At 59.0% G+C, this 22,938-nt stretch overlaps 2 protein-coding genes across 5 annotated transcripts; one reads left to right on the plus strand and one right to left on the minus strand.

The window, feature by feature from the left end:
- The first annotated feature begins 599 nt into the window (after positions 1 to 599).
- Positions 600 to 5,218, plus strand: PDYN (prodynorphin). 2 transcript variants are annotated; one of them, XM_040079773.2, is made up of 3 exons: positions 600 to 815; positions 3,633 to 3,780; positions 4,032 to 5,218. In XM_040079773.2, exons 2-3 carry the CDS (start codon positions 3,652 to 3,654, stop codon positions 4,596 to 4,598), a joined length of 696 nt encoding a protein of 231 aa, XP_039935707.1. In that variant the 5' UTR covers positions 600 to 815; positions 3,633 to 3,651; the 3' UTR covers positions 4,599 to 5,218. The 2 variants fall into 2 exon arrangements, with proteins under 2 accessions (XP_039935707.1, XP_039935706.1); XM_040079772.1 differs by lacking the exon at positions 600 to 815 and adding an exon at positions 2,308 to 2,951.
- A 912-nt stretch (positions 5,219 to 6,130) lies between these two features.
- LOC120759972 (tyrosine-protein phosphatase non-receptor type substrate 1-like) lies at positions 6,131 to 22,700 on the minus strand. 3 transcript variants are annotated; one of them, XM_040079769.2, is made up of 9 exons: positions 22,492 to 22,700; positions 17,602 to 17,731; positions 10,958 to 11,317; positions 10,012 to 10,323; positions 9,534 to 9,881; positions 9,177 to 9,275; positions 8,756 to 8,777; positions 8,326 to 8,365; positions 6,131 to 7,620 (listed from the first exon to the last, which is right to left on the minus strand). In XM_040079769.2, exons 1-9 carry the CDS (start codon positions 22,501 to 22,503, stop codon positions 7,366 to 7,368), a joined length of 1,578 nt encoding a protein of 525 aa, XP_039935703.1. In that variant the 5' UTR covers positions 22,504 to 22,700; the 3' UTR covers positions 6,131 to 7,365. The 3 variants fall into 3 exon arrangements, with proteins under 3 accessions (XP_039935703.1, XP_058278698.1, XP_058278697.1); XM_058422715.1 differs by lacking the exon at positions 22,492 to 22,700 and adding an exon at positions 10,598 to 10,610 and having other exon boundaries at positions 10,971 to 11,317; XM_058422714.1 differs by lacking the exon at positions 22,492 to 22,700 and adding an exon at positions 10,706 to 10,718 and having other exon boundaries at positions 10,971 to 11,317.
- Between the last annotated feature and the right edge of the window lie 238 nt (positions 22,701 to 22,938).

Genomic DNA, 22,938 nt, shown 5'->3' on the forward strand with positions numbered 1-22,938 from the left:
GTCCTGTGGCTCTGAGCCCTGGCATTGCTGAGGCTGGGGAGTTTCTATGCAAAGGCTTTTTCACTTGACAGCAGCTAGGCTGGGACATACCTTTCCCGGGGCATGAAGACCCTTTCTCCCTTCCCAGCAGGTTTGGATGGGCTCACTTCTCTCCCCAGCATCTCCACGAGGACCGTGCCTCTCCAGAGTGAGCAATGAGAGGAGGTCAGGATTTCACCTTTCCCCCTCCACCGTCCTTGGACAGGATTTGAATTTGATGTCCAGGGGATTCACACCCCCAGCAGCCAAACACCTCTGGGTCGCAGCTGTGTGGGAAGACAGACAGACCCCATCCCAGTCCTCTGCCACCTTCCTTGTTTGCGGCACGCGTTTCAGTCCCGAGGATCGAAGCTGGGCACGACGGAAGTCTCCGAGTGATGCAGCCGCAGCGGTGGGATGTGCACCCCGGTCCCCGGGGCGGCCGGGGGCTGCGGGGAGGCCTCGGCGGTGCGGGCGAGCCTGCTCGGGAGGTGGCGGGGATGCTGCGGGGCTGATTATTCACAGCTTCCCTCGCCCCGATTGGCTCTGCCGCCGCGCACAGCCGGGCCCCGCCGCAGGAGGAGACTCCGTGGCCATAAAAGCGGGGTGAGAGGCAGCCGGCGGCGAGTCCGGTGGACAACCCGGGCAGCACCGTGGGGCCACTTGCCAGTGTGGCCTTGCCACCGATGACTGGCGCAGCCTGACGCCCGTGGAGGGACGGTCACGACCTACCCATCGGCCACGACCCGTCCTGACTTGGCGAAGCGGGCGCTCGGCGGGACGGGGAGCAGCGGCAGGTAGGGCTGCCGGGGTTGTCATCCTCCTCCCATTGCGTGGGTACAATAAGGGCATCGCTCTCGCTCCCCAAAAAGCGACAGTTTAAGAACATCCCCCCCGAGCCGCAGTGCTGAGAGCGGCTTGTGGTTGGACTTGTGTCATTTTGGGGAGATTCCACATGGCTGCAGGTCCCTCTCATCCCTTGAGTGGTTTCAGAGCCCATGGGCAGCTGTCCAGAGCTCTGCTGGGGTTCATTTCCATGCTGATGCCATCCTGGCAGCAGAATCACCAAGATCTTGGAGGGGCAAAGGGAGTGGGCAGAGAGGATGGGGGGGTTCTTTCTTCCCTTTCTTGGCTCAAGCAGCAGTGTGGCTGCAGTGCTGAGTTTCAAGTGATTATATTCCAAAAGTTACCAGCATTTTTGAGGAGCCTTGTCCTGACAGTGTTTCCAGGAAATTTTTAAAGGTGAGAAAAGGAGCTGCTGGAAGGCTGATTGTTCTTCTCCACCAGAAATATGTGCAGGATCCAAACCTGTGGAGTTGGACCTGTGAGGGAGGAGGGATCTGCTCAGTCTGGGAGAGCTGTTCACTAGGTATAATTACAGGTTAGTCAAGATAAGGTCAGTCTCTGCTGTTTAGCATAGACAGTTCTGATTCCTCATCCCTCCTTGGGTCACCAGGTCTGTAATTGGCTCCTGGGGTGCATGGATACCGCTTGGGGGGTTTCTAAAGCAAAGCCTGGTCTTTGAAGACTCAGGTGGAAACGGGACAGGGGAGGAATGGACACTGGCAGGCATCTGGCACAGGTAGAATGTGCTGAGAGTGGCAACAGTGGCTGGGACTCAGTGCTGGCATTGCCAGACCCTGCCACGATCCTTCCAAGGTATTCCTGCAGGAGAGATGGCTCCGGAGCCTTGGGTCCTCCAGGTAACACAGGATTGAGCTCAAACTCCGCTTTTCTTCTTCCTCCCTTTGTGTTCTTTTCACTTTTTACTCCCCGCTGCTTCTTTCCTCTTTTGTCCAAAGCCCTTTGTTTTTTTTCCCCTTTTCCTGCTCCCGTTTTGCCAGTCCTCCTTATTGCAGTTTCAGGAGCAGGCAGAGCTCTGCTGGGACATTTGTGGCACCACCTGGACACAGTACATTTGCAGTGGGGTGTCCCGGGGTGTCCTTGGCCATGCTCTGCTCGGAGAACTGCAGCTCCCCCGAGTGCCATGCAATCCTCCATCTGCAGTAGGGTGACAGGGACGGGACACACTGTGTCCAGAATGCCAGAGGTCTGAACTGTGCAGTGTCAGACAAACCAGCAGCCTGTTCCCAGCATGGGAACATTCCTGGTGCCGTCCCTGCGCGCTGCTCTGGCGGCACCCAAGGGGATACCGGCAGGAGAGGAGCAAGGGAGGGGAAGCGGGTGGAGAAAGGGAGGGAAAAGGTTCTCAGTGGGGCTCCTGGGAAGCAGTCAGCTCTTTTTGGGAGCTTCATTCCCCCTAGTGCTGCAGCTGGCACCTACCTGTGTGTCTGGCACGTCCTTGCTCCTCGGTGCAGTCTCGGTGGCCCTGATGCAATAAGGGATTGTCCCCGTGTCTCAGTGGCCAGGGCTGGCTGAGGTCCCACCGTGCCCCTGCCATCCTGGGCAGCTGCCACCCTGTTCCCTGCGGCGCTGCCAAGGCACTGGGAGGATTCACGGAGCTGGTGGCAGTGCAGCCAAGGAATGCAGACAGCTCGACACACGATGGTGCAGATAATTCAAATTAAATTTTAATCTAGCATGAATTAATACCATGGCATTAACATTTCTTCATCAGTACCAATTACAGTACATTAGCAGCTACTGCTGAAGAACACAATAGTCTCTAATATGCGTCATTAATGTGTAACAGATCCCTCTGGGTCATGCCTTACCCACCCTAGATAAAAGCCGCAACAGAGGCAGGCAGGGGCTCACAGCCAGTGCACACCTTTGGGGCTGGCTCTCACTCCGGGGCTATCGATCCCAGTGTGGCCCTGTGGCGCTGCAGCCGGGGTTGGCAGTGGCCCCTCCAGCCTCACCCAGGGTCAGGTTTAGCACTGTCACCTGTCCCAGCCGAGCACAGTCTCCTCATCCGCAGAGGCTCCACCACAGCTCCCAAACGTCTGGAGGATGGTGATCGTGGTCTGCAGGTAGGCTTGAACACAAAGTCCTTCTTTTTCCCCCTTTCTTCTGATGGACCAGCCCAGCAGACTTGATGGCAGGGAGGGCAGGGAGGCTGCACTGGTGTGGGGTACAGCAGCCTGGGGTGAGTCCACACTGGGCCACGGCATCACCCCATCCACTTGCCACCACAGCTCCATTTGCTGTGGTTCTTTTCCTCAAGGCCAAGGGGAGCAGCTGGTGATTCATACGCCTGCACCACGCAGACGTGGCAATCACAGGGAAACCCAATGCTGGGGAAAAAAGGGACTTTTCTTTCTAATGGTGTGGTAGGAGAGATGGGAAGGATAGATGGGATGGAACTGAGATGAGATGAGATGAGATGAGATGAGATGAGATATGAGATGATGAGATGCAACAGGGGCCCACAGTGACTTGGTGGCCACCAGGTCCTGGCCATGGTTCTGGGCTTGTGCCAAGGACCAAGCTGCAGCCAGGGTAAGGGGTCACATCTTGCAGTGTCCTTGCTGGGAGCAGCATCTGGAGGTGAGTCACGTGGGAATGGGCACAGACACAGGTCCCGGTGTATGTCCCCAGGAGCAGCTCACAGATGGAGGTGGTAGGTGCCCAGTGCCTATGGAGAGGTGATGGGCCTGCCCAGAGCCGGCACAGGGACGGTGACAGGCTCTGTGCTGTCTTCCCCTCTCCAGGCAGCGTCTGCAGGGCGAGATGGCACGGCGGGCGCTGGCATTGGCACTCTGCCTGTCCCTGTCTGCGGTGGCATCTGCCGACTGTGTCACCCAGTGCTCCCTCTGCGCAGCCCAGACCCGCGGTGCCGAGAGCGGCGTCCAGCCCCTGGTGAGTGCTGGCCCCACACGGACACGAGCCAGGGAGCCACAGCACTGCAATGTCACGGGTGCAGGGTGGCAGGGCTGGGTGGCACCTGGTGTGGCGGCCATGGGCACCCCAGGGCGCTGGGGTCGTGCGAACGTCGGCTTCTCACTGAGCTGAGCAGCACGGTGGGCACGGACCGCTGGGGTCGGGGTGGGGTGGGAGGAAGGCAGGGGCTCACCCGAGCACCTGGGGCCGCTGCGGCCGCTGTCTTGCAGATGTGCCTGTGGGAGTGCCAGGGCTCCTTGTCACCCGGCCCCGAGTGGGAGATGTGCAGGAAGGCGCTGGCGCTCCTGGCCCCGCTGGTGGCCCTGGCCGAAGGGACAGAGCCGTCGCCACAGGAGGCGGAGGAGGCTGAGGCGGAGCCGGAGCAGGGTCCGGACCCCGCCGAGCTGCCGCTGGCGCCGGCCAAGCGCTACGGGGGCTTCATGAAGATGATGTCCAAGGGGAAGCTGCTGTCCCTGCTCCGCGAGAACGCTCACAGCAAGGGCGGCCTCAGCAAGAAGCTGGGGGGCTTCAGCCGCAAGCCGGGGGAGCGAGCGGCCCCCGAGGACTACCCGGGGCCGGCAGGGGACGGGGACGAAGAGCCCACGGGTGCCGGGGCCGAGGGGCAGCAGCTGGCGCAGCTGCACAAGCGCTACGGGGGCTTCATGCGCCGCATCCGGCCCAAGCTCAAGTGGGACAATCAGAAGCGCTACGGGGGCTTCCTGCGGAGGCAGTTCAAGGTGATCACGCGGTCGGACGAGGACCCCAGCGCCTACTCAGGGGAGGTCTCAGACCTATAGAGCCAGGCGTGGGACGGCAGCAACACAGTCCCCACAATGCCACCCCGACCGTGCCGTCGCCCCCAGCCCTGTCCCCAGGCCAGCCCGGTGCGGCTGGTGTCACCCTCGCCTCATTCCCCCAGGAGACCACGGGTTCCATCCGCAGTTATCCCTCTCCGGTTCGCCTGCCCATCCTGCGCACGGAGGGGAGGGTGCCGCTCCCCCGGCCGCCGGCGGTGCGGCCGTGGCCCAGCCCAGGGTTCCCGAATCGCTGGGGACACATTCCCTCCGTCCTCCCGTGGCTGCCGGAGCACAGCAGGGTCTGGAAAGCATCACAGCTGAGGCACAGGGCAGCGGGCTCCGAGCGCTGGGAAGGACGAGCCAGGGCAGGATCAGGGAGGTGGCAGCTGTGGCCATGGGCAGAGGTGACTGGTGGAACCACAGCACCATCACCAGGTGCTCAAGCAGCGCTGAGCCCAGCCCTCACTCCCCTCCCTGAGCCTCTCAGTGTCCCACTAATCCCAGCAGCCGCCTGGTGCCCCTGGGCTCCCCTTCCAAGAACGACTCTAGAGGCACGGGCAGCCCCATGCCCCCAACACCCAACTCCCCCCTGCAGTCAATAAAAGGCAGATGCCAACGAAGCTGAAGCCATGCTGGGTGCTGAGCCTCCTCTGCAGGGCAGAGCAAGCACCCCAAATTGGGGTGTCCAAATGGGCCAGGGGTGCTGGCTGTGACACCTGCAGGCAGCACACGGTGGTATCCATCCTGTGCCACGGGTGCCAAAAAGAATGTGAGACCCCACACGCCTCTGGAGCCAGATCCTGAGGGTGACAGGGTCATCTCAGCTGAGCAAGTGCAGGGCAGGGATGCTCAGCCTGCTGCAGGGGCGTGTGGGTGCTACCAAGGTACCTCCTGCAGCAGGCAGGGGAGACACCCATGGGCCACAGCTGCCGCCCCAGCTGGGACAGGGCAGTTGTGCTGAGGGCAGGGGGCAAAATGTCCCTTTTCTGCTCATGTGTGACCCCAGCAGCAGCAGCTCAGTGCTGAGGAAGCCCAGCCGGGGCAGCAACTTCCCTTTTGAGTGTCTGTGTAGCCCTGCATGGCAGTTCCTGGCTCTGGTGAGACACAGTTCATGTCCCAGACACAGCCCAGGCACCAGCTCCAGGCTGGGAAAGGGGGCAGGTTACTACAGAGCACTGAAACACTCAGCTCACTCACAGCACGGGCTGGAGCCAGCACCCAGCTTGGGTACCCCAGCTCCAGCTCAGCTTCCTGCACCTGAAGATGCAGCACAGCCAGCCCCTGGTCAGTCCTTGCCCATGGGGTGCACTGCTCCCCTCCCTCACAGTGCCCAGGGGAACCAGCAGCACAGCCCTCACCCCAGCCTCGACCTCCTGCCTTCCTCCTCTCTCCCCCCAGAGCACTCTAGAGGGCTGGGCAGGACAAACCCTCCTCTCCTCTTCATGCAGGACACACAGAGCCCCAGCTGCACCCTGCAGCCCCAGTGCAAGTGACAAAGTGACCCCCCTCCCGAGGACAGGGACACGCTGATGTGCGGGAGCAGCACAGGACTCTTCACTTTTATTATAAAAATATCTTGCAAGCAAAAAGAAAAACAAAAAACCCAAAAGAAAAAAAAAAAAAAGTCTGTACAAGCAGTCACATTCCTCCCAAAGCACCCCCAAGGACCCCAGGTGCCCCCAAGCCCTCTGCACTTCCAGTGCTGCAGGAGCCAACAGAGGGGGAGACTCCACATGGTGGCCCAGAGAGGGGGCACATGGAAGACATTTGTCCCCATGGGTGGGCTGGGGGGAGCCTGCCTGGCCCCCAAGCACAGCTGGGGCAGGGGGGAGAAGCACATAAGTCTCTTATAAACTCTGTAGGGTTTGGGGGATTCTTTACTGAGGCCTCGGTCTTAATTTTGCACATCATATTCTAGTGTTAAGTACACAGCAGTACACCCACGTACAACACAAAACATTGGGGGTTTCAGCTCTAAAAATTAAGAGTTACATGTCAAACAGTCAAAACATGTTACACGGTACCTGCGGGGAGCTCCCGGGGGGGAGCCAGGCTGGGGGGGCCCTCGCACGCTTTGTACAAGCCTGGGGCAGCGCTGGCGGGTCCCAGGGCAGGGCAAGGCTGTGCACAGGAAGATGATGATGAGGAAGATGCTTGGTGCTGGGGGCCAGACCCGGAGCTCCCCTGGACAGCAGGGTGGGGGCCTCAGCTCAGTGGCCTTCCAGCCTCTTGGCCTTGGGGCGAGACGGAGGTCCCGCAGAAGGGACACTTGGGAAGAGAGGCGGACGCTTGGGTCCTTCCTTTAAAGCCAGAGTTTGGTGTCCAGGCGTGGTGGCAGGCAGAGCCCGAGAAGGCAGTGTGCAGGCCCTGCTGGTCCTGGGGAGCCGTGGGCCAGGCAGTGGCGTCCCCATGAGAGCTGGTGTGGAGGCACTGTACCTGTCCCCTCAGCCCAGCCGGAGCTTCCCAAGGAGCTGCTGCTCCGCTGGCTGAATCTGCTCGCGGGCAAACCCGGCACACCGAGGTCGAGCAACCCTTGACGGGGGTCCTGAAGGGATGGAGCTGGCAGCTCCAGGACCAAATTGCCCCTCAAAAATCACGTCTTTCTGGATGGGAGAAGACCCCCACGAATACTGCGGGCTCCATTTCCATCCTAAAACACAGGTACCGCAGCGCATCTTCACATCGCTCCCAGTGCTTCCAAGAGAACAGTCTTAGGGAGGAGCAGAGCTGCTCCCCGCAGGACGGGGGGGGTCCCAGCAGCCACCGCTCACTTCCTGGTGATCTGGACGCTGGCATACTCAGAGCTGGCTTCCTCGGGGCGCGGGGCCGGCCGCTTGGGCGCCTTGCTGAGATGCACCATGTCCAGGTCGGCGTAGGTGAGGTTGTCGTCGCCGTTGGGCGCCTGGTTGGTCTGGATGCAGGCGTACTCCGACTGCTGGCTCATCTCCACCATCCGGCGGATGGTCTTCCTCTCCTTGTCGAAGTTCAGGTCCGCGTAGGTCAGGTTGTTGGGGTCGGATTCCTGTGTGAGGCACCAAGAGTTCCTCCTCTGGGAAGATGCCCCTGTACCCACAGCCCTGTTCTGGAGTCAATCCCACTGCAGCTCGGCCCGGAGCACCTCAGCCCTGCAGCCACGCTCTACCCCATGCTACAGCTTCAGATCTTGAGCCACCCTGTCACCCTGTTCTGGCTTCAAAACCACTGCCACAGTTCCAGAGCTATCACTGAAGCCACTCCATCCCAGCAGGGCCAGACTGCCCAGTGATGCCCACGCGGGAGCTGGCAGAGCCTGGGTGGGATGGACAGATTGCTGCTGATCACGACTTTGCTCGTAGCTGCGTCACCGAATGCAAAATAACTCCACAAATAGCCTGGCTGGCTATCGCACAGCTGGTTCTCCAGGCAGCACCAACCCAGACTTTACTGGGAGGAGGAGGAAGGCAGAAAAGATTCTGGGTAGTGGCTACCCTCTTCCTGGGGCAGCCTCTCTTCCACCTCCAGCCACAGAGTGGAGACACCGAGGTGTTTGACTGGAGAACCACCACCCTCCACTGGAGACACCGAGGTGTTTGACTGGAGAACCACCACCCTCCACTGGAGACACCGAGGTGTTTCACTGGAGAACCACCACCCTCCACTGGAGACACCGAGGTGTTTCACTGGAGAACCACCACCCTCCACTCTCATCTCCTGGCCACTCTCCCTCCTCAGTCCCAGGATGACCCACCTGGGTTGTGGCCTCACTGCTCTTCTCTGGCTCATGTAACCTGCAAGGAGGGACAAGAACAGTCAGATGGGTGGAGCATCCTGTTGCCCTTTCCCTGGTGATGGAGCAGCTGGGGAGGTCAGATGCAAGCCAAGGTCCTTGCAGCTGCACCCAGCAAGACAGGTCCTGAGCACTGGCACACGCTGGTCCAGCTGCCTCTGCCGGCCAGAGACCAGTGCCCACCAGCCTGCTCAGCCCCACCACGAGCAAAAAATCCCCATGGGCACAGAACCCCAGCTGGGGGAGATGGGCAGAGACCATGCTCCTGCCTTCCCTTTCACAAGTTTTGGGGATACAGCTCTGTCCCAGTCCTGAGAGACTCTGTGGGTTGGAAGTGTCCAGCTCAGAGTTCCCACAGGTTACCCAGTAACTAGAAGAGATCTGCACTCACCTGGCAGATGGAGAGCTTTTACCTGCCGAAAGAGAAGTAGTTTAGGAAAAAAATAATTCAGGAAACAAGATAAATGCCCCATTTCCCTGGGCACAGAGAACACATGCAGAGACTGCTTCAAGGTCAAGGACACATCTTTTCCCAGAGGCAAGTGCCTGCACTTCCCTGGAGTTTCAATCAATTTCATTCAGGACTGTTCCCGGGGGAGCACAGGAGGTGCAGGACAGGATTTGGACCAGCCAGAGCTTTCCCTGCAGCCTGCAAACAACCTGGGCAGCTCTATCCATCACCCCACCGGGCAGGACCCGCAGCTGCACTGCCAGGAGTTATTGTCCAGTGGGGCAATGTGAAACCCATGGGAAAGAGAGCAAAAACAGGGTTGGGAGCAGCTGCCCCCCGGCCACACACTCGGTTCCCTTACCCTTGATCTGCTTGGTCCGGATGAGGTAGAGAATGGCAGCCACCAGGAGGGCCAGCACGGTGCAGACCACACCCACCACGATGTAGATGAGCATATCACCTGAAACATCAATGAAAAGGTCACCATGGCCCAAGAACCTGGTACCTCCCAGTCCCTGCAGCCTCACAGCTGTGACTGGCCGAGTGACAGGTGAAGCACCGATGAGGTCAGCTCGGTGCCTGCCATCGTCACGTCCCCCAACCCCAATACAGAAATATGGTCCTTCAACCAGATTTGGATGGGGATTTGAGGTTCCTCAGAGGGGTGACACCACACAGCAGCCCTGGCAGGCACACCATTGCAGCAGCTCTGACACACCTTTATCCATCTGGAACCCCTTGCTCAATCCTCCCTGGCCTGGGTTGGAGGTCCACAGGAAGGCCGAGTAGCTGGCAGGTGCCCGGCCATCATGCACCACCACGCAGACGATCGTGGACCCGTTTTTCTCCTCAGTCGCTTGCACCTCCACCTGGCTTCTCAGCTCAAACAAGCCCTGGGGGAGCTCCACTGGCCGGGAGATGTTCTCCACCTTTATCTCACTGCCATTCTCCAGCCAGGAAACAGACACATTTGCTGGGTAAAACTTCTTCACGAGGCAGGTGAAGGTCACGGTCTTGTTCACCTCAACAGGGCTCGGCTCAGCGAGCACTTCGACGCTGGGGGGAACTGGGAAGAGAGGCAGAGCTCGGTGTTGGGTGTCCCCCGCTCTGCTGCCCACAGGGTGCCCTGTTCCTGCCCCAGGGACCCCAGCCCCACAGGAGCAGGACACCCCAGTGCAGAGTCCCCCAGCCCTCACCTCGCAGGACTCTGCTGAGCTGGTACCTCCCTTGCAGTGGGACCAGCAGCGTGGGGTGCTGCACCTCACAGATGAGCTGCGAGCGGACGTCATCCTCCTGCAGGGTCACCATCACTGTGCTGGATATGTTGTAGGTTTTCACCCGCGATTCGGTGACCTGGGGCGGCTGAGCAACCATGGGGTCCTTGTTCTTGAACCATTTCACCCCAATCTCTTTGGGAAAGAACCCTCCGGTCGTGCAGGTGAAAGGCACCGACTGCCCCGGCTCCGCTCTCTGCTCAGGCCCAGACACGAGTGGAGGGCTGGGTTTGGCTGTGGGGAGAAGCACGGGGCAGTCAGACCGGGCTCTGGCCCCTGCCCAGCCCTGGGCCTGCCAGAAGCAGAGTCTCCTACAAGGGATCCCATGGGATCCTCTCCTGGACCAGCCCTGAGCCCCTTTCCCCATCCCTGCTCTACCTGAGCAGAGCCCACGGGGCTGGTTCCCATCAGGAGCTGCTCCGGGAGCCCCACTCACCCTGCACGGACACCTCTGTGCCACTGCCCCACTCACCCTGCACAGACACCTCTGTGCCACTGCCCCACTCACCCAGCACAGACACCTCTGTGCCACTGCCCCACTCACCCAGCACAGACACCTCTGTGCCACTGCCCCACTCACCCTGCACAGACACCTCTGTGCCACTGCCCCACTCACCCAGCACAGACACCTCTGTGCCACTGCCCCACTCACCCAGCACAGACACCTCTGTGCCACTGCCCCACTCACCCAGCACAGACACCTCTGTGCCACTGCCCCACTCACCCAGCACGGACACCTCTGTGCCACTGCCCCACTCACCCTGCACGGACACCTCTGTGCCACTGCCCCACTCACCCTGCACAGACACCTCTGTGCCACTGCCCCACTCACCCTGCACAGACACCTCTGTGCCACTGCCCCACTCACCCAGCACGGACACCTCTGTGCCATCGCCACGCTGAAACACCTGATCCACACCACTGTCTGACTTGACAAACTTCACACAGTAGTAGGTGCCCGTGTCCTCAGGCTGAACGTTCCTGATGTGGATGGTGAAGTCTGTTTTGGACTTATTCATTGCTCTTGTCACACGGGAGGAGGGATCCTTTGTTGTCTGGTCATAGATGGTCTTGTTCCCTCTGTCCCAGCCCTTCAGCCACCTCACAGGACCTGGTTCAGCGATTCCTGATGTGGTGCAGTTCAGCGTGACCGTCTCCCCCGCTGCCACTGACACCTTGGTCTGGGGCTGCTGCAGACTGAAGCCCTGACCCAGCTGGGCACCCACGCCTAGAGAAAAAAAGAGACCAATTTCACATCCAGACATTGCACATCCAGACTCCTGACTGTTCTCCCAGCCCTGGGACATGCTGAGCACCCCAGGTGACAGGCTGTGGCCATGGGCACAGTGCTCAGCCTGCAGGCAGAGCTGGATGGAGCAGAGCTGGATGGAGCTTTGCTCGGTGACTGTGCTGTGCTCCGTACGGATAAATCATGGAGCACATCCCAGCTGCCCGTGTCTCCAACACGCTGGGCTGCCTCCCACAGCCACCTGGCTTTGTCAGCCAGGAGAGAGAAGCGCACAAAACGAGGTGCTCCAAAGAGCCAGCTCCCATCAGTGTCACCAATGTGACACTGTATTTTCTGTCCTGAATCTGTCCCATTTCTGCATGGAATCCCAGCCCCAGTGATCCCAGCAGAGCACAGTCAATCCTCCCACCAACGCCAGCCAGGCAGGCACCGTTCCTGCTCAGCAACAACCACAGCGAGACCGCCTTTGGAGCATCTCCACAGCACTGGTCCCTAACCCAGTCACTTGTGCCACATCTCCCTGCACAGTGACAGACAGTGACATCCCAAATAACCCCCACTAGTCATCCATGGCTTACCCAGGGGCTCATTTTGTCAGTGCTTCCCATGCCAATATGGTAATTGCAGCCAAATTCACAAAAGATTTCAATTCTGGTCACTGCCTAAAGGAACATTTTTTTAAGCCACATGGGGAGAGAAGTGGGGGAACCACTTAGATCCAGCTGCTGGTAACAGGTGGCTGTGGCACCCAGAGATCATCATGGTTGAGCAGGTAATGCTGAGCAGAATGGGGAACACATGGACCAGCACCCCACATCTCTCACACCAGAATCATGGAATCACAGAATCTTTTAGGCTGGAGAAGCCCTAAGATCCCTGAGGCCAACCATTAAGCCAGCACTGCCAAGCCCCCGACCAAACCATGACCCCAAGCGCCACATCCACACACCTTTTCAATCCCTCCAGGGATGGTGACTCCACCATTGCCTGGACAGCTGTCTTACCCTTTCAGAGAAGAACTTTTCCCCAGTATCCTACCTAAACCTCCCCTGTACACCTTGAAACCATTTCCCCCATCCTGTTGCTTGTTATTTGGGAGGAGAACAATTTCCACCTGGCTACAGCCTCCTTTCGGGGAAGCCAGGACAGCAACTCCTGCCAAGACTTCCCTTAGGACACAGCAGGATAATCTCTGTCTGGATGCTCCCAGGAGGACCTGCTGTAGGACAAGCTGCTCTGACCCCTCTGGCCACAGCTGGCTCTCACAGAGACCAGAGCTGATTTTTGGCAGCTGTTAATCCCTCCTGACTCACAGTGGTATGTGCTGTACCCACAGATGTTCCCACTGTTCCACTGTGCGTGGAATTACTCAATCTCTAAGGCCAGAATTACCAGGAGCAGTTTCTCCAGACTGCCCCAGTTAAAGGATTTTTGCCCAGGACATCAGTCCAACAGCATCCTCAGCCAAAACCTTCAGTGTCTCCCTTTGAAGGCATGTCAGGGTTAACGTGGCAGCAGCATTTGACACCAGAACAGGTTTTTCCCACAAAACAAGCACAGAGGGACAGAGTTGGTCTGTGTCACGTCCAGATGAGTCATTCACTCTGAGCTTTGGTCCTGCACCTGGGCAGTGGTGCCCTGGGGACCTGCGGGGCTTCTCAGGTGACACCCAAATTGTGGGGAGCAGCCCTGGAGCAGAGGCCTCGTGCACTCCGTGTGCTGAACACAGCACTGGCACAGGGCAAACACCACCGGATCTGCTTCTGTGGCATTTCCTGAACTTCTCCATCTCCTGCTGCCGAGAGACCTTTTGCAAGAAATGGTTGAGAAATGCACAGAGGAAGTTCACAAGCACAGAAGCATCATCGCTTTCTCACCAAACCACTGCACGTGGATGTGACAGAGGCAGAGACTAGGCCGCCACAGGCAGAGAGACTGGCACCCCAGCCAGCAACCACACAGACCCTCAGCCCTCCCATGTACCCAGGGGGGCCACAACACCGAGTGCTGGCTCCACCAAATTGGGCAAACAAAGCTCATCAGCAGGCAGCACTCAGTACAGCAAGGGACACGTCCCATGCACGGCCCCAGGAGCAGGAGGCCAGGGCCACCCCCCACCTCACACTCTGTGTTCTGTGATGGGTGTGCTACTCACTGCTCCCCTCTGCAAAAGCAATTTCGATGGAGTGGTTACCCCCATGTCCCCAGGAGGGTCCCCTGCACTGGGCAGAACTGCCTGCACCGCCCCACACAGCCCAACCTGAGCGAGCCGAGCACCTCCTCTTCATCCTCCCTCTCTCCATCTGCCCATCTCCCCAAGAGGCACGTGGTGTGCTGAGGGGGAGAGCTGGGGAAGTGGCTGCTTTGGGGCCCCAGAGCTGACCCCAACACCAAAGAGTGCCAGGGTGGGCACTGCTCAACCCCCAAGTTCATTTCTCAGCTGCAGTGATGGATCTCAGAGAAACATCCACAGAAGCACTGGGACACGGAGGGTGGCTGGGTGCCCTGCCTGGTGTGCAGCAAGAGCTCCCCACTACCTTGGCAGAAGGGTCCTGCCTTCCTGGAACCGCGGGGATTTGTCCCTGCAAGCAGCAGCGATCTCTCCCCAGGGTCCAGATTTGCAGCCAAACGTGGATGGTGTGTATGCATTCCACAGCAGGAGCCCACATTCCCTCCTCACCGGGGCAGCAGCGTGCCTGCCTCTCCTGCCCGGGGATTAGCAGGCACAGAGCATGCTGTTGTCCAGGGATAGGATGCAAGGTGCTTTCCTGTTTTCCTGACTGCTACTGCTCCCAGAGGATTGAGGGGAAAAAGGGCTCCACACTACCGGCAGCACTGCTCGTCCAGAGGCTTCACCGGCAGCTCTTGGTCGCCACAGAAAACACCGTGAGGCTCCAGGCAGCCCCTTGGATAGGGTTAAAATGGGGCTTTGGGGTATTTTTCCTCGTGTTCTGCTGTGCTGCCTCAGAGACCCCCACTAGCTCTGCTCAGATCACCCCATTCAGGGATTTCTGATTTATGACACGCAGCCTCTAGCCATGATCCAACCACAGGAACAGCCTAAACAAAGCTCGTAGTTCCTGGCTGGGAAGCAGGAGTCCCAGTCAGCCCTGGCTTCTCCTCCTCCTGCCTGCATCCAACGCCCCACACCAGGGCCAACCTGACCCCTTCCTGCTCAGAATGACCCCAACCCTCTGCAGCAGCTCACAGCAATGCCCCCCCTCCACACCCCAAAGGGAAAACACAAAGGGGAAGTTGGCAGAAAACCCCAGAAGACACAAGTTAGAAAATGCAAAGTTTCCACCAAAGCTTCTTTCCTCTTTCTCCCTGAACACAGTTTCTCCTCACACACAGCCAGTGCTTCCCCTCCTCCTTCCCCTTTTGAGGTGCTCACCCAGTGGGAGAGAGAGCCCAGCCAAGCTCCCTCCCAGCAGCTCACGATCTGCTTGTGCACCAGGAGTGGGAACTGGGGGCTTCAGGCCACAAACACACAGACACCACAATTTCTCACTGTTTCCCTGCTTTCCCACCCCTTTTTCCTGATGGCACTTTTTTTTCTTAGACTTGGATTTCAAACCACTCAGAATTGGAACACGAGCCTCTTGCCCCCAAGATCATGGGGACTTTAGGTGCTCTGACCCTGTAATCTGTTCTATCCTACACTCCAGAATTAGCCAAGGGTTTTAGAGCCATGAAAAGCATCACCTGACAGTTCCCACGTAGGTGGGAGCACCCTCTCAGTGCAGACCCGGAGCACTTCCAGCCCGGAGCAGAGGCAGGAGCACGATCTGGCAGAGCCTGCCTCCTTCCCGTTATTCAGTTTAATTTGGGAGAAAAATAATCCCAGCTCTCGCTGCAGTGCAAGTTTTCCATGTCGGTGACACTTTTTTTTTCTATATTCCACCTTTTGAAGTATTTGATATTGAACAGATTGCAAGAGGCTGGGGTTTAATTCAGGAGAGGCTGCTTGGATGCTTCCTGGTAAAAATAGATTTTTTTTTCCCTCTGAAGAAGCTGGGTAAGGAGCTCTGGGATGGCTGCGTGCTCCAGAAAGGATGTGCAGCTGGTCACCGGCATCTGAAGCCCCACAGTCACTCGCTGAAGGAACAGGCCAACGGGCAAGGGAACCCCAAAATAATCCTGCTGGAATTTCACCTGCAGCAGGGCTGCCAGGGGCGGAAACTAACAGGTGCCGCCTATAAAAGGCCTGGAATCTGCCATTTAGGGAAGGCAAGAAGAGCCCTGGGGATAGCTGCCGAGCCCTGGGCAGACCCCAGGGCGCTCAGGGAGGGTGTTAGCAAAGGCTGTGTTTTACATCCGTGACATCAGAGGAAGCCTCAGTTCACACGCAGCCACCATTTTCAAGCTCCCCTCCTCCAGCATCAGCAGAAATTCATCCCAAGAGCCAGAGCCCCAGCAGGAAATCAAATTCCCTTTTGGAAGAGGCTCTGTGAAGCACAGCTGAAATCCTCTGTGGAGGCAGACCAGCACGGAAGGGCTCTGCAGGACACGGTTTCTCAATGGGGCTTTGCCGTTTGGTTTCCCACATCTCGCTGCCTTTGCCCCACAGGAAGGTCTCCTCCAGGACCTTTCCTTTTCCCCTTCTCTTCTGCAGAAGCTGTCAGAACAGCCGGCAGTGGGAGCCTGGGCCAACTCTGCTGGAGTTCAGCTTAGTTTGGAGCCGTGGCCCAGGAGGGATTCGCCATATGGAAAAAAAAGACGCGCACGTTTGCACCTAAAATCAGGGATGCAAATCACTTCACAACCCCGAGGTGGTTTTTTTTCCCATGCCCAGCTCAAAGGAACGGGGCTCTTACTCCAAGACCACATTTAATTAAGTTGGGGAGCTTTGCTGGAGCTATTCTTTCACGCAGGAAATCGCAGTGGCTCACTGGGAAGCCGCGCTCACCGCCAAAGCCTTCTTGGCTCTCAGCAGCCGGAGTTTTCAGTTTGGGGCCAACACTTCTCAGTTGTGATCAGGCGACTCAAAGCAAGGAGTGTTGTGCTGAAAGAATTTGCTTTCTACCCAAGTTTGCATCCAACTCTTTGCCCAAGTAAAGCTTTGATGGTAAATATTTCAATGGGCATGGGAGAATGTGGGTTTCCCCCGTGAAACCTGGGCTGGGCTGTTCATAGTGAGATCCGGCTGGAAGGGGTGGGATTGGAATAGAGCAAAAAGCTCAGCAGCGAGATGCTCCTGAAGATGAATCACTATTGCCGCAGGTTTGCCTCAAAAACCCCGTCCCTCCCTTGGCAGGGAGAGCGATTCCTTCAAAATCACCCAAAACGAAACTCCCTAGAAAGGAAACATCCTTGAAAGCAGCAGTCACCACAGGGCTTCGCTCCTGGTGGGATGAGAGACTTCCCGCTGCCGGTAAGCGAAACGGCCAAGAGTGGCACGTTTTGAGTGGTCCTTTGCTGTGTTCCCCAGCTTCTAGAAGGGACTGGTGGAGCCACGAGCCCCTGGGAGGCCTGGGGCACCCTGAGCCCGAGGTGACACAGGGCTACACTGCACGGGGTGCCCGGAGGTGTTGCAATTCCACCGCTTCAGTGCCCAACAGTTGAGCAGAGAAAGAGCCCACAGCGGGGTGAAGCAGGAGGGTAGCAAGAAAAACAAGTTCTTGGCAGAGAAGACAGGCAGCCCTCCTCACCAGAGCTTCCCCATGCCTTCTCGACTACCAAGTGGGAATTCGGGCTGCTTGCTGAGATTTGCCTCACCCGTAGCTGGCAGGGGGTGCTCGCAAATGGGTGGGAAGAGCATGCCTCTTCACGCCCCAGCCGAATTCCCTGCCTCGCTGCGAAGGGGAATGTCTGCCTGCCTTGAAGTTTGGTTGGAGAAGAACCGCCGGGCGAGGGCCCCGCGGGAGCCCCTCGGCCAGCGCCGCTCTCTAGGTCACCGCAGGAAAGGTCAAAGCAACCGTGCGCGGAGAGGCGGCGTCATGTCGGTACCGGAGGTGTGCGGGAGCGGGGAGAGGCGAGCATCGCGGGGAAACGGGGGACAGGGCAGGGAGACAAGGCGGGGAACAGGGCGGGAAAAGGAGGGAAACAGGGCAGAGCAGGGAGAGGAGCTGAGTGGGAGGGAAAGGTGGAAAACAGGACAGAGGAGGCAGGAGCAGGATGAAAAACAGGGGGGAAACAGGGCAAAGCAGAGGAGTAGCGTGGGAAGGGGGAGAACAGGGCAGAGCAGGGCAGCAGGGCTGGGGGGGAAAGGGGGGAATAGGGCAAGGAAAGGAGCAGGGAGGCAGGCAGAAGCCATGGCTTACCGGGCAAGGCGAGCAGCAGCAGGCAGGGCAGTGCCCAGGCGGTGCGGCCGGGATCCCGGGGATGCGGCTCCATCGGTGCGGGGAGCGGAGCCCGCGGCTTCACAGCGCGGCCCCGCGCCCGGCTCGGCGGCTGGGTTTGATAAATAAAACAAGATTAAAAAAAAAAAAAAAAAAAAAAAAAAAAAAAAAAAAAAAAAAAAAAAAAAAAAAAAAAAAAAAAAGGCAAGCGAGCAAAAAGCGCAGAACTGCAGCTGGCGATGGAAATCGCTCTTCTCAGCCCCAAAATGAGGAAGGAGGCCGGGCTCCCCCCCTTCTCCCCCCGCGGCGGGCGGGCAGCGCACACGCACGCACCGACACGGCCCCGCGGCCCCGCCGCCGCCCGTGGGCTCCGCACCGGGACCGGGGCCGCTGACCGGGCCGCCGCGGCGGGGCCCCGGGCGGGCGCGTGCCCCGGTGCCGCCTCCCCCCCGCCGCCGCCGCCGCGCCGCCTCCGTTGCCGTGGTACCGGGGAGGGACGGAGCCGGCCCCGGCTTCGAGACCCCCTCCGGCTCCCGGCAGCCCCGGCTTAGCGCCGCTTCCCTCCCGCCCCGCGCAGGGGGCGAAGCCAGCCCCGCCCGCCCCGGGGCAGAGTCTGCCGGTGGAGCCGGTGCGCGGCTGCCTTAAGGTGGGCTGGGAGGGGACCCCCGGGAACGGCCGGCAGGAGCACCGGGGTGCCCGGTTCCTGGCGGCCGGGGCAGAGGGAGGCGGCTCCATGGCCTCAGGGCTGCGGGGATGGCGGCCCCCGCACTCGCCACAGGCTGCCGGTGTAGCCACCGCTTCGGCACGGCCGCGGTGCACAGCCCGGCATCCCTGAGCTGGGAGTGGGGTGCGGGAGCACACGGCCTTCGGGGTCCTGAGCACTCAGGGCTGAGCCAGGACGGCCCGTGGCAGAGGCACAAACAGCACGCAGCCTTGGGGGTCCCAAATGCCCAGGGACCACGCAGGGCTGAGCTGTGAACCCGTGGCAGAGGCACGGGTGGTGTTTTGCCGGTGCCACAGGGAGAGGTCAGCTTGTCCCACGGGGGTCAGGGCTAGAAGGGGACACTGGTGCAGCACAGACAGGCGGAGGGTGGATAGGGAGAGAGAGGCAATTCCGGCACAGCACGCTGGGGGAATGGGGACATCCCCGAGATGTCCCCTCAGCCAGAGCCTGAGGACGAGGCAGCTGTAATGGTAGGCAGGGCTGAGGAGGAAGGTATCGGGGTGTCAGCATCCATGGGATTCATGTCCCTGCACTGCCCTTCTTCTCCCTGACACACAGTCCTTCCCAGGGGAGTCGCAAGGACACATTCTCCCCTGCCTGCACCTGTCACAGCTCTCACACCGCCCAGGGGCACTTCAGCCAGGCCCGGTACCCGGGATGCCAGGTGCAATGCTGGCAGCTCCCAGCACCACTCCCCCGTCCCCTCCCAGGGATGGGGCCGCCACTGCAGAGCGGGAGCTCCCAGCCCACCCAGCATCACGGATCGCACCGACTGCCCTCCCACACCGGGCCGGGTCCCCGGGGACAGCGCTGGGTGCCATACTGCAGGACCCGCTGCCGGCTCCTCCCCTCCCTCCCCAGGCAGCCGCCAGGGCTGTCGGTTTTATTTAGAGCCTCGCACAAACACAGCCGAGCTATCTGAAGTGACTTGGCACCATCAATCCGCACACGGCGTCCGCCCGCGCATCCCCGGCCCCGCCAGCCTCCCCCTCAGCCCCAGCTACGCCCATGGGGCACATCCAGCCTTAATTTAGCACTGCTGGGAGCCGGGAGCAGCTCCCCAGGCTTCTGCACTCACCTCCCTCTGCGATCCCCTGGCAGATGGAGGCTGCACTCAAGGCTTGTGGCCAGTGCTGCTCCCACTGGATAAACTTTAGTGGTCAGCAGCAGTGGTCCTGGAAAGCCCAGTACTGCCATCATTTCCCTTCACAGAGCTGACCAGAGTGGCCAACAAGGAGCAGGGATCCAGAGGAGCCCTTGGATTTGGCCTTTTGCTCGTAGCAATAATTTCTTTGCACAGGGATGGGACACATTACTGTAGTCCACAGGCACCTCACAAGAGGAGGTGAAGGGGCAGGTGCTGAGCTCTGCTCTCTGGTGACCAGTGACAAGACCTGAGGGAACCGCATGAAGCTCTGTCAGGGAGGTTTGAGGTTGGATATCAGGAAAAGGTGATTTGCCAGAGGGTGTTTGGGTACTGGAATTGGCTCCCCAGGGCACTGGTCACAGCACCGAGCCTGCCGGAGCTCAAAAAGCATTCGGACAATACTCTCAGGCACAGGGTGGGATTCTTGGGGTGTCCTGAGCCAGGACAGGAGCTGGACTCCATGATCCTCCTGGGTCACTTTTAGCTCTGGATATTCCATGGGATTAGCAGTGGTTTGTGGAAACACTGCAGCTACACTGCCATGGGCAGTGCATCCCACCCAGCCCAAGTCCAGGAGCAGGGACCCTCTGGGCAAGCGGGTGCCCAGCAGGAGGGTAAATGCCAGGGACACACTGCAGCCACCTTTCCTGGTTATTTTTACATGGAAGCACAGATCCTGGAGGCCTGGTTGGCTTCAGCCTGTCTGAGATGTTCTGCTCGGTGTTGAAGGTTCAGACAACCTGTTCAGAGGCAATTACAGAGCAGAGCCAGCTCGCACACAAGCAGCAGCCACCGCAGAGCGCTCGGGAAGGGAAGTCAGAGCTTAAAAAAGCTCAGTAAGAGAAGGTACCGCGCAGAGCAGATGGTGCGGTGCGAGCTTCCCGGGAAGAGCTGCTATTGCTCCCCATTAGGAAGCATATGGGCAGGCTCAGCTGCCTCCCCTCCTACCCATGGCCCTTCCACTCGGCATCAGGGGCCCTGCTCCAACATGAGAGCTCAGGAGGATACAGCCTGGCAGGGCAGCCCCTGCCCTGCACCGGGCAGTGAACCAGGGGAGAGGAGCACTCGGCTCCTGGTGTGCCGGAGACAGAGGGACAACGCAAAATTTGGAGTGTGCAACTCCACCATCATCATCATCCTCCTTCTGCACAGAACACCCACGGTGAGCAGGAGGCTGCAGCGCTGCTTGGCAGGGCGGGCAGCGCTGCCAGGCTCTCTGTGCTGCCAGCGGGCACCCAGGCTGCCCTCGCTCCGCAGCATCTCCATGCCTCAGCTCAAAACCCCTGCTCCGGCAGGGAGGATTCCGGAGACCACGGAGGATTCCTGAGCTTGGCTCTCCCTGGCCCCAGGAGCTGGGCAGCAGCCAGCATGGGGACAGGGCAGTGTTTCAGGAGAGCGTTTCAAGAATAAGTTGATTTTCACAGCTTTGAGGCACAGTGAGGAACTCACATCATGCTGCTAACACCTGTTTGGGGGAGGCACGTGCTCTGTGAGGCAGGGCTGGGCCAGGCTCAGCCACCCCTGTAGGTTTGGGTGCTGGACAGGCAGGGGTCTGCTCCCCTTCCCTATTCCCAGAAGGACCATAGGCTCAATGTCCTTTTTGCATTCCCTTGTTCCCAGCTGGGCAGCTCTGCAGGATCAGCTGCCTCCCCAAAAAAGGTGGGGACCCATCCACACACAGAGACCCCTCAGCCAGGGCAACAGCACCCCATCTCTTGTGGCAGCATCCAGTGGGAACAACTACAGCCTTGCCAGAGCAATCCCAGTGGAAATTCTTGCAGCACTGGTTTTGCCCAGACTGCTCTTTCATGCCATAATCAGCTGCCTGTCTGATCCTCTCCCTGCCCGATGGCCCCCGGGAACAGCGGTGGCTCACTCCTCACTCGGCTGGAGGGGATTCACAGGGGGTGGAGGTGGGAGAGGTTCCAGTCCCTGCCCTGCAGGGCCAAACCTGGGCCTGTTAATGAATCACATTTCACTGGTGGAGGTGACTGCAGTCTTTGCCTGCCTGGGACTTTGTGCCTCATGAGTTCCACTCCAGCAGTGGGATGGCACAGTGGAGAAGTACCAATAGCCTGAGTGGCCACATCAACACCAGCACACGGCAGTTGTCCCAAAATGCTCAGTCCACCCTTCAAAACCCAAACCAGCTTAGGGATACAGAAAAAAAACCAACTTCAGATATCAGCCTGGAAAGTACCACAAATTCAACATCCAGAGGTGCTGCTTTGGGGCTGTGGGCACAGAGCCATGCCCAAACACCAGCAAGCAGCCAGCATTTGTGGGAGTCCTCCACAATAATGACTCAATGATCTTAGAGATCTTTTTCCAGCCTCAAAGACTCCTTGATAAACCAAAAAAACGCAGTGCCGAGCACACGGAGCTGCAGGGACTCACCACCCTGGGGAAACTCAGAGCCGTCCTGGCCCAGTCCCAGCCACAAACCCCTCCCAGCACAGCCCCCCGAGAGGTGCTACTTTCACAGCTCACCCCACAAAACACCCTGTGGAACTACATCAGAGCACCAGACACGAGGTCTGATCTGGTACCCATGAAACAGTGCAGCCTCCATACAGCCAGAGAGCAGCACATTCCCCCCACCCATCCTCCAGCTTCGAAAACAAACTTCAAGACCCCTCAAGCTTAAGATCAGGTGGACACATCCTACAGCCCCCACCCCCTCCTCTCAGGCTTCAGTCAGCACCCGAAGAGGGTTTTCAGCTGGGAGAGAAGCACAAATGTCTCTTCAAGCGGGGAGCACCAATTACACTGCTGATATTTAGGGCTTCCAGCACAACAAATGGAGCTGCAGCTTCATTAGGTACCTTGCCAATTTAATCCGAGACATGCAGTACAGGGGAAGCTTAAATTAGTTTATCTCATGTTAACTTATAACAAGCAATATGTTAATGTGGGCACGGTTTTCATGGACTGTGACCCAGGGAAGGGGCACCCACAGCCCTCTAAAGATGGATTTAAGAAGCAGGGGCACGTATCCTACCTGTCTCTTCATCCTGTGATAGCATCCACCACCATGAACAGCTGCAGTGGGGGAAAGAGGTGCACCAAATCACCCTTTTATATGGGAGAGGCCCTGGAGAGGGTGGTGAGCTGCAGGGGCCTTGTTAAGGCTGTGATTGCCAGGAGAAGGGTGGGGGTAGGCTCTGGGGGATGCTCTGTGCCTGGGCTTTGCCCCTCACCTTTTGAGGGGGCTCATGGGAACTACCTGTAATTGTTTTAGCTAAGCTTTTATTGGGTGGCTTAGGAGTTACAGCTGAGTTATTTCAGCTCTCTCAGGTCTTTGTCAGTGCTCTGGGGTCCACCAGCTGGTGCAGATGGTGTGGGGTGGAGGTGAGGTGCTCCGTGGCATGGGTCATTTTCCAAGGAGGTCCCTCTGTGCACACTGGCCAGGTCTGCTGGGTCTGTTTCTGTCCCCTCCTTAGGGAGC

Source organism: Hirundo rustica, chromosome 16 (assembly GCF_015227805.2).
Source record: "Hirundo rustica isolate bHirRus1 chromosome 16, bHirRus1.pri.v3, whole genome shotgun sequence".
Taxonomy (NCBI): domain Eukaryota; kingdom Metazoa; phylum Chordata; class Aves; order Passeriformes; family Hirundinidae; genus Hirundo; species Hirundo rustica.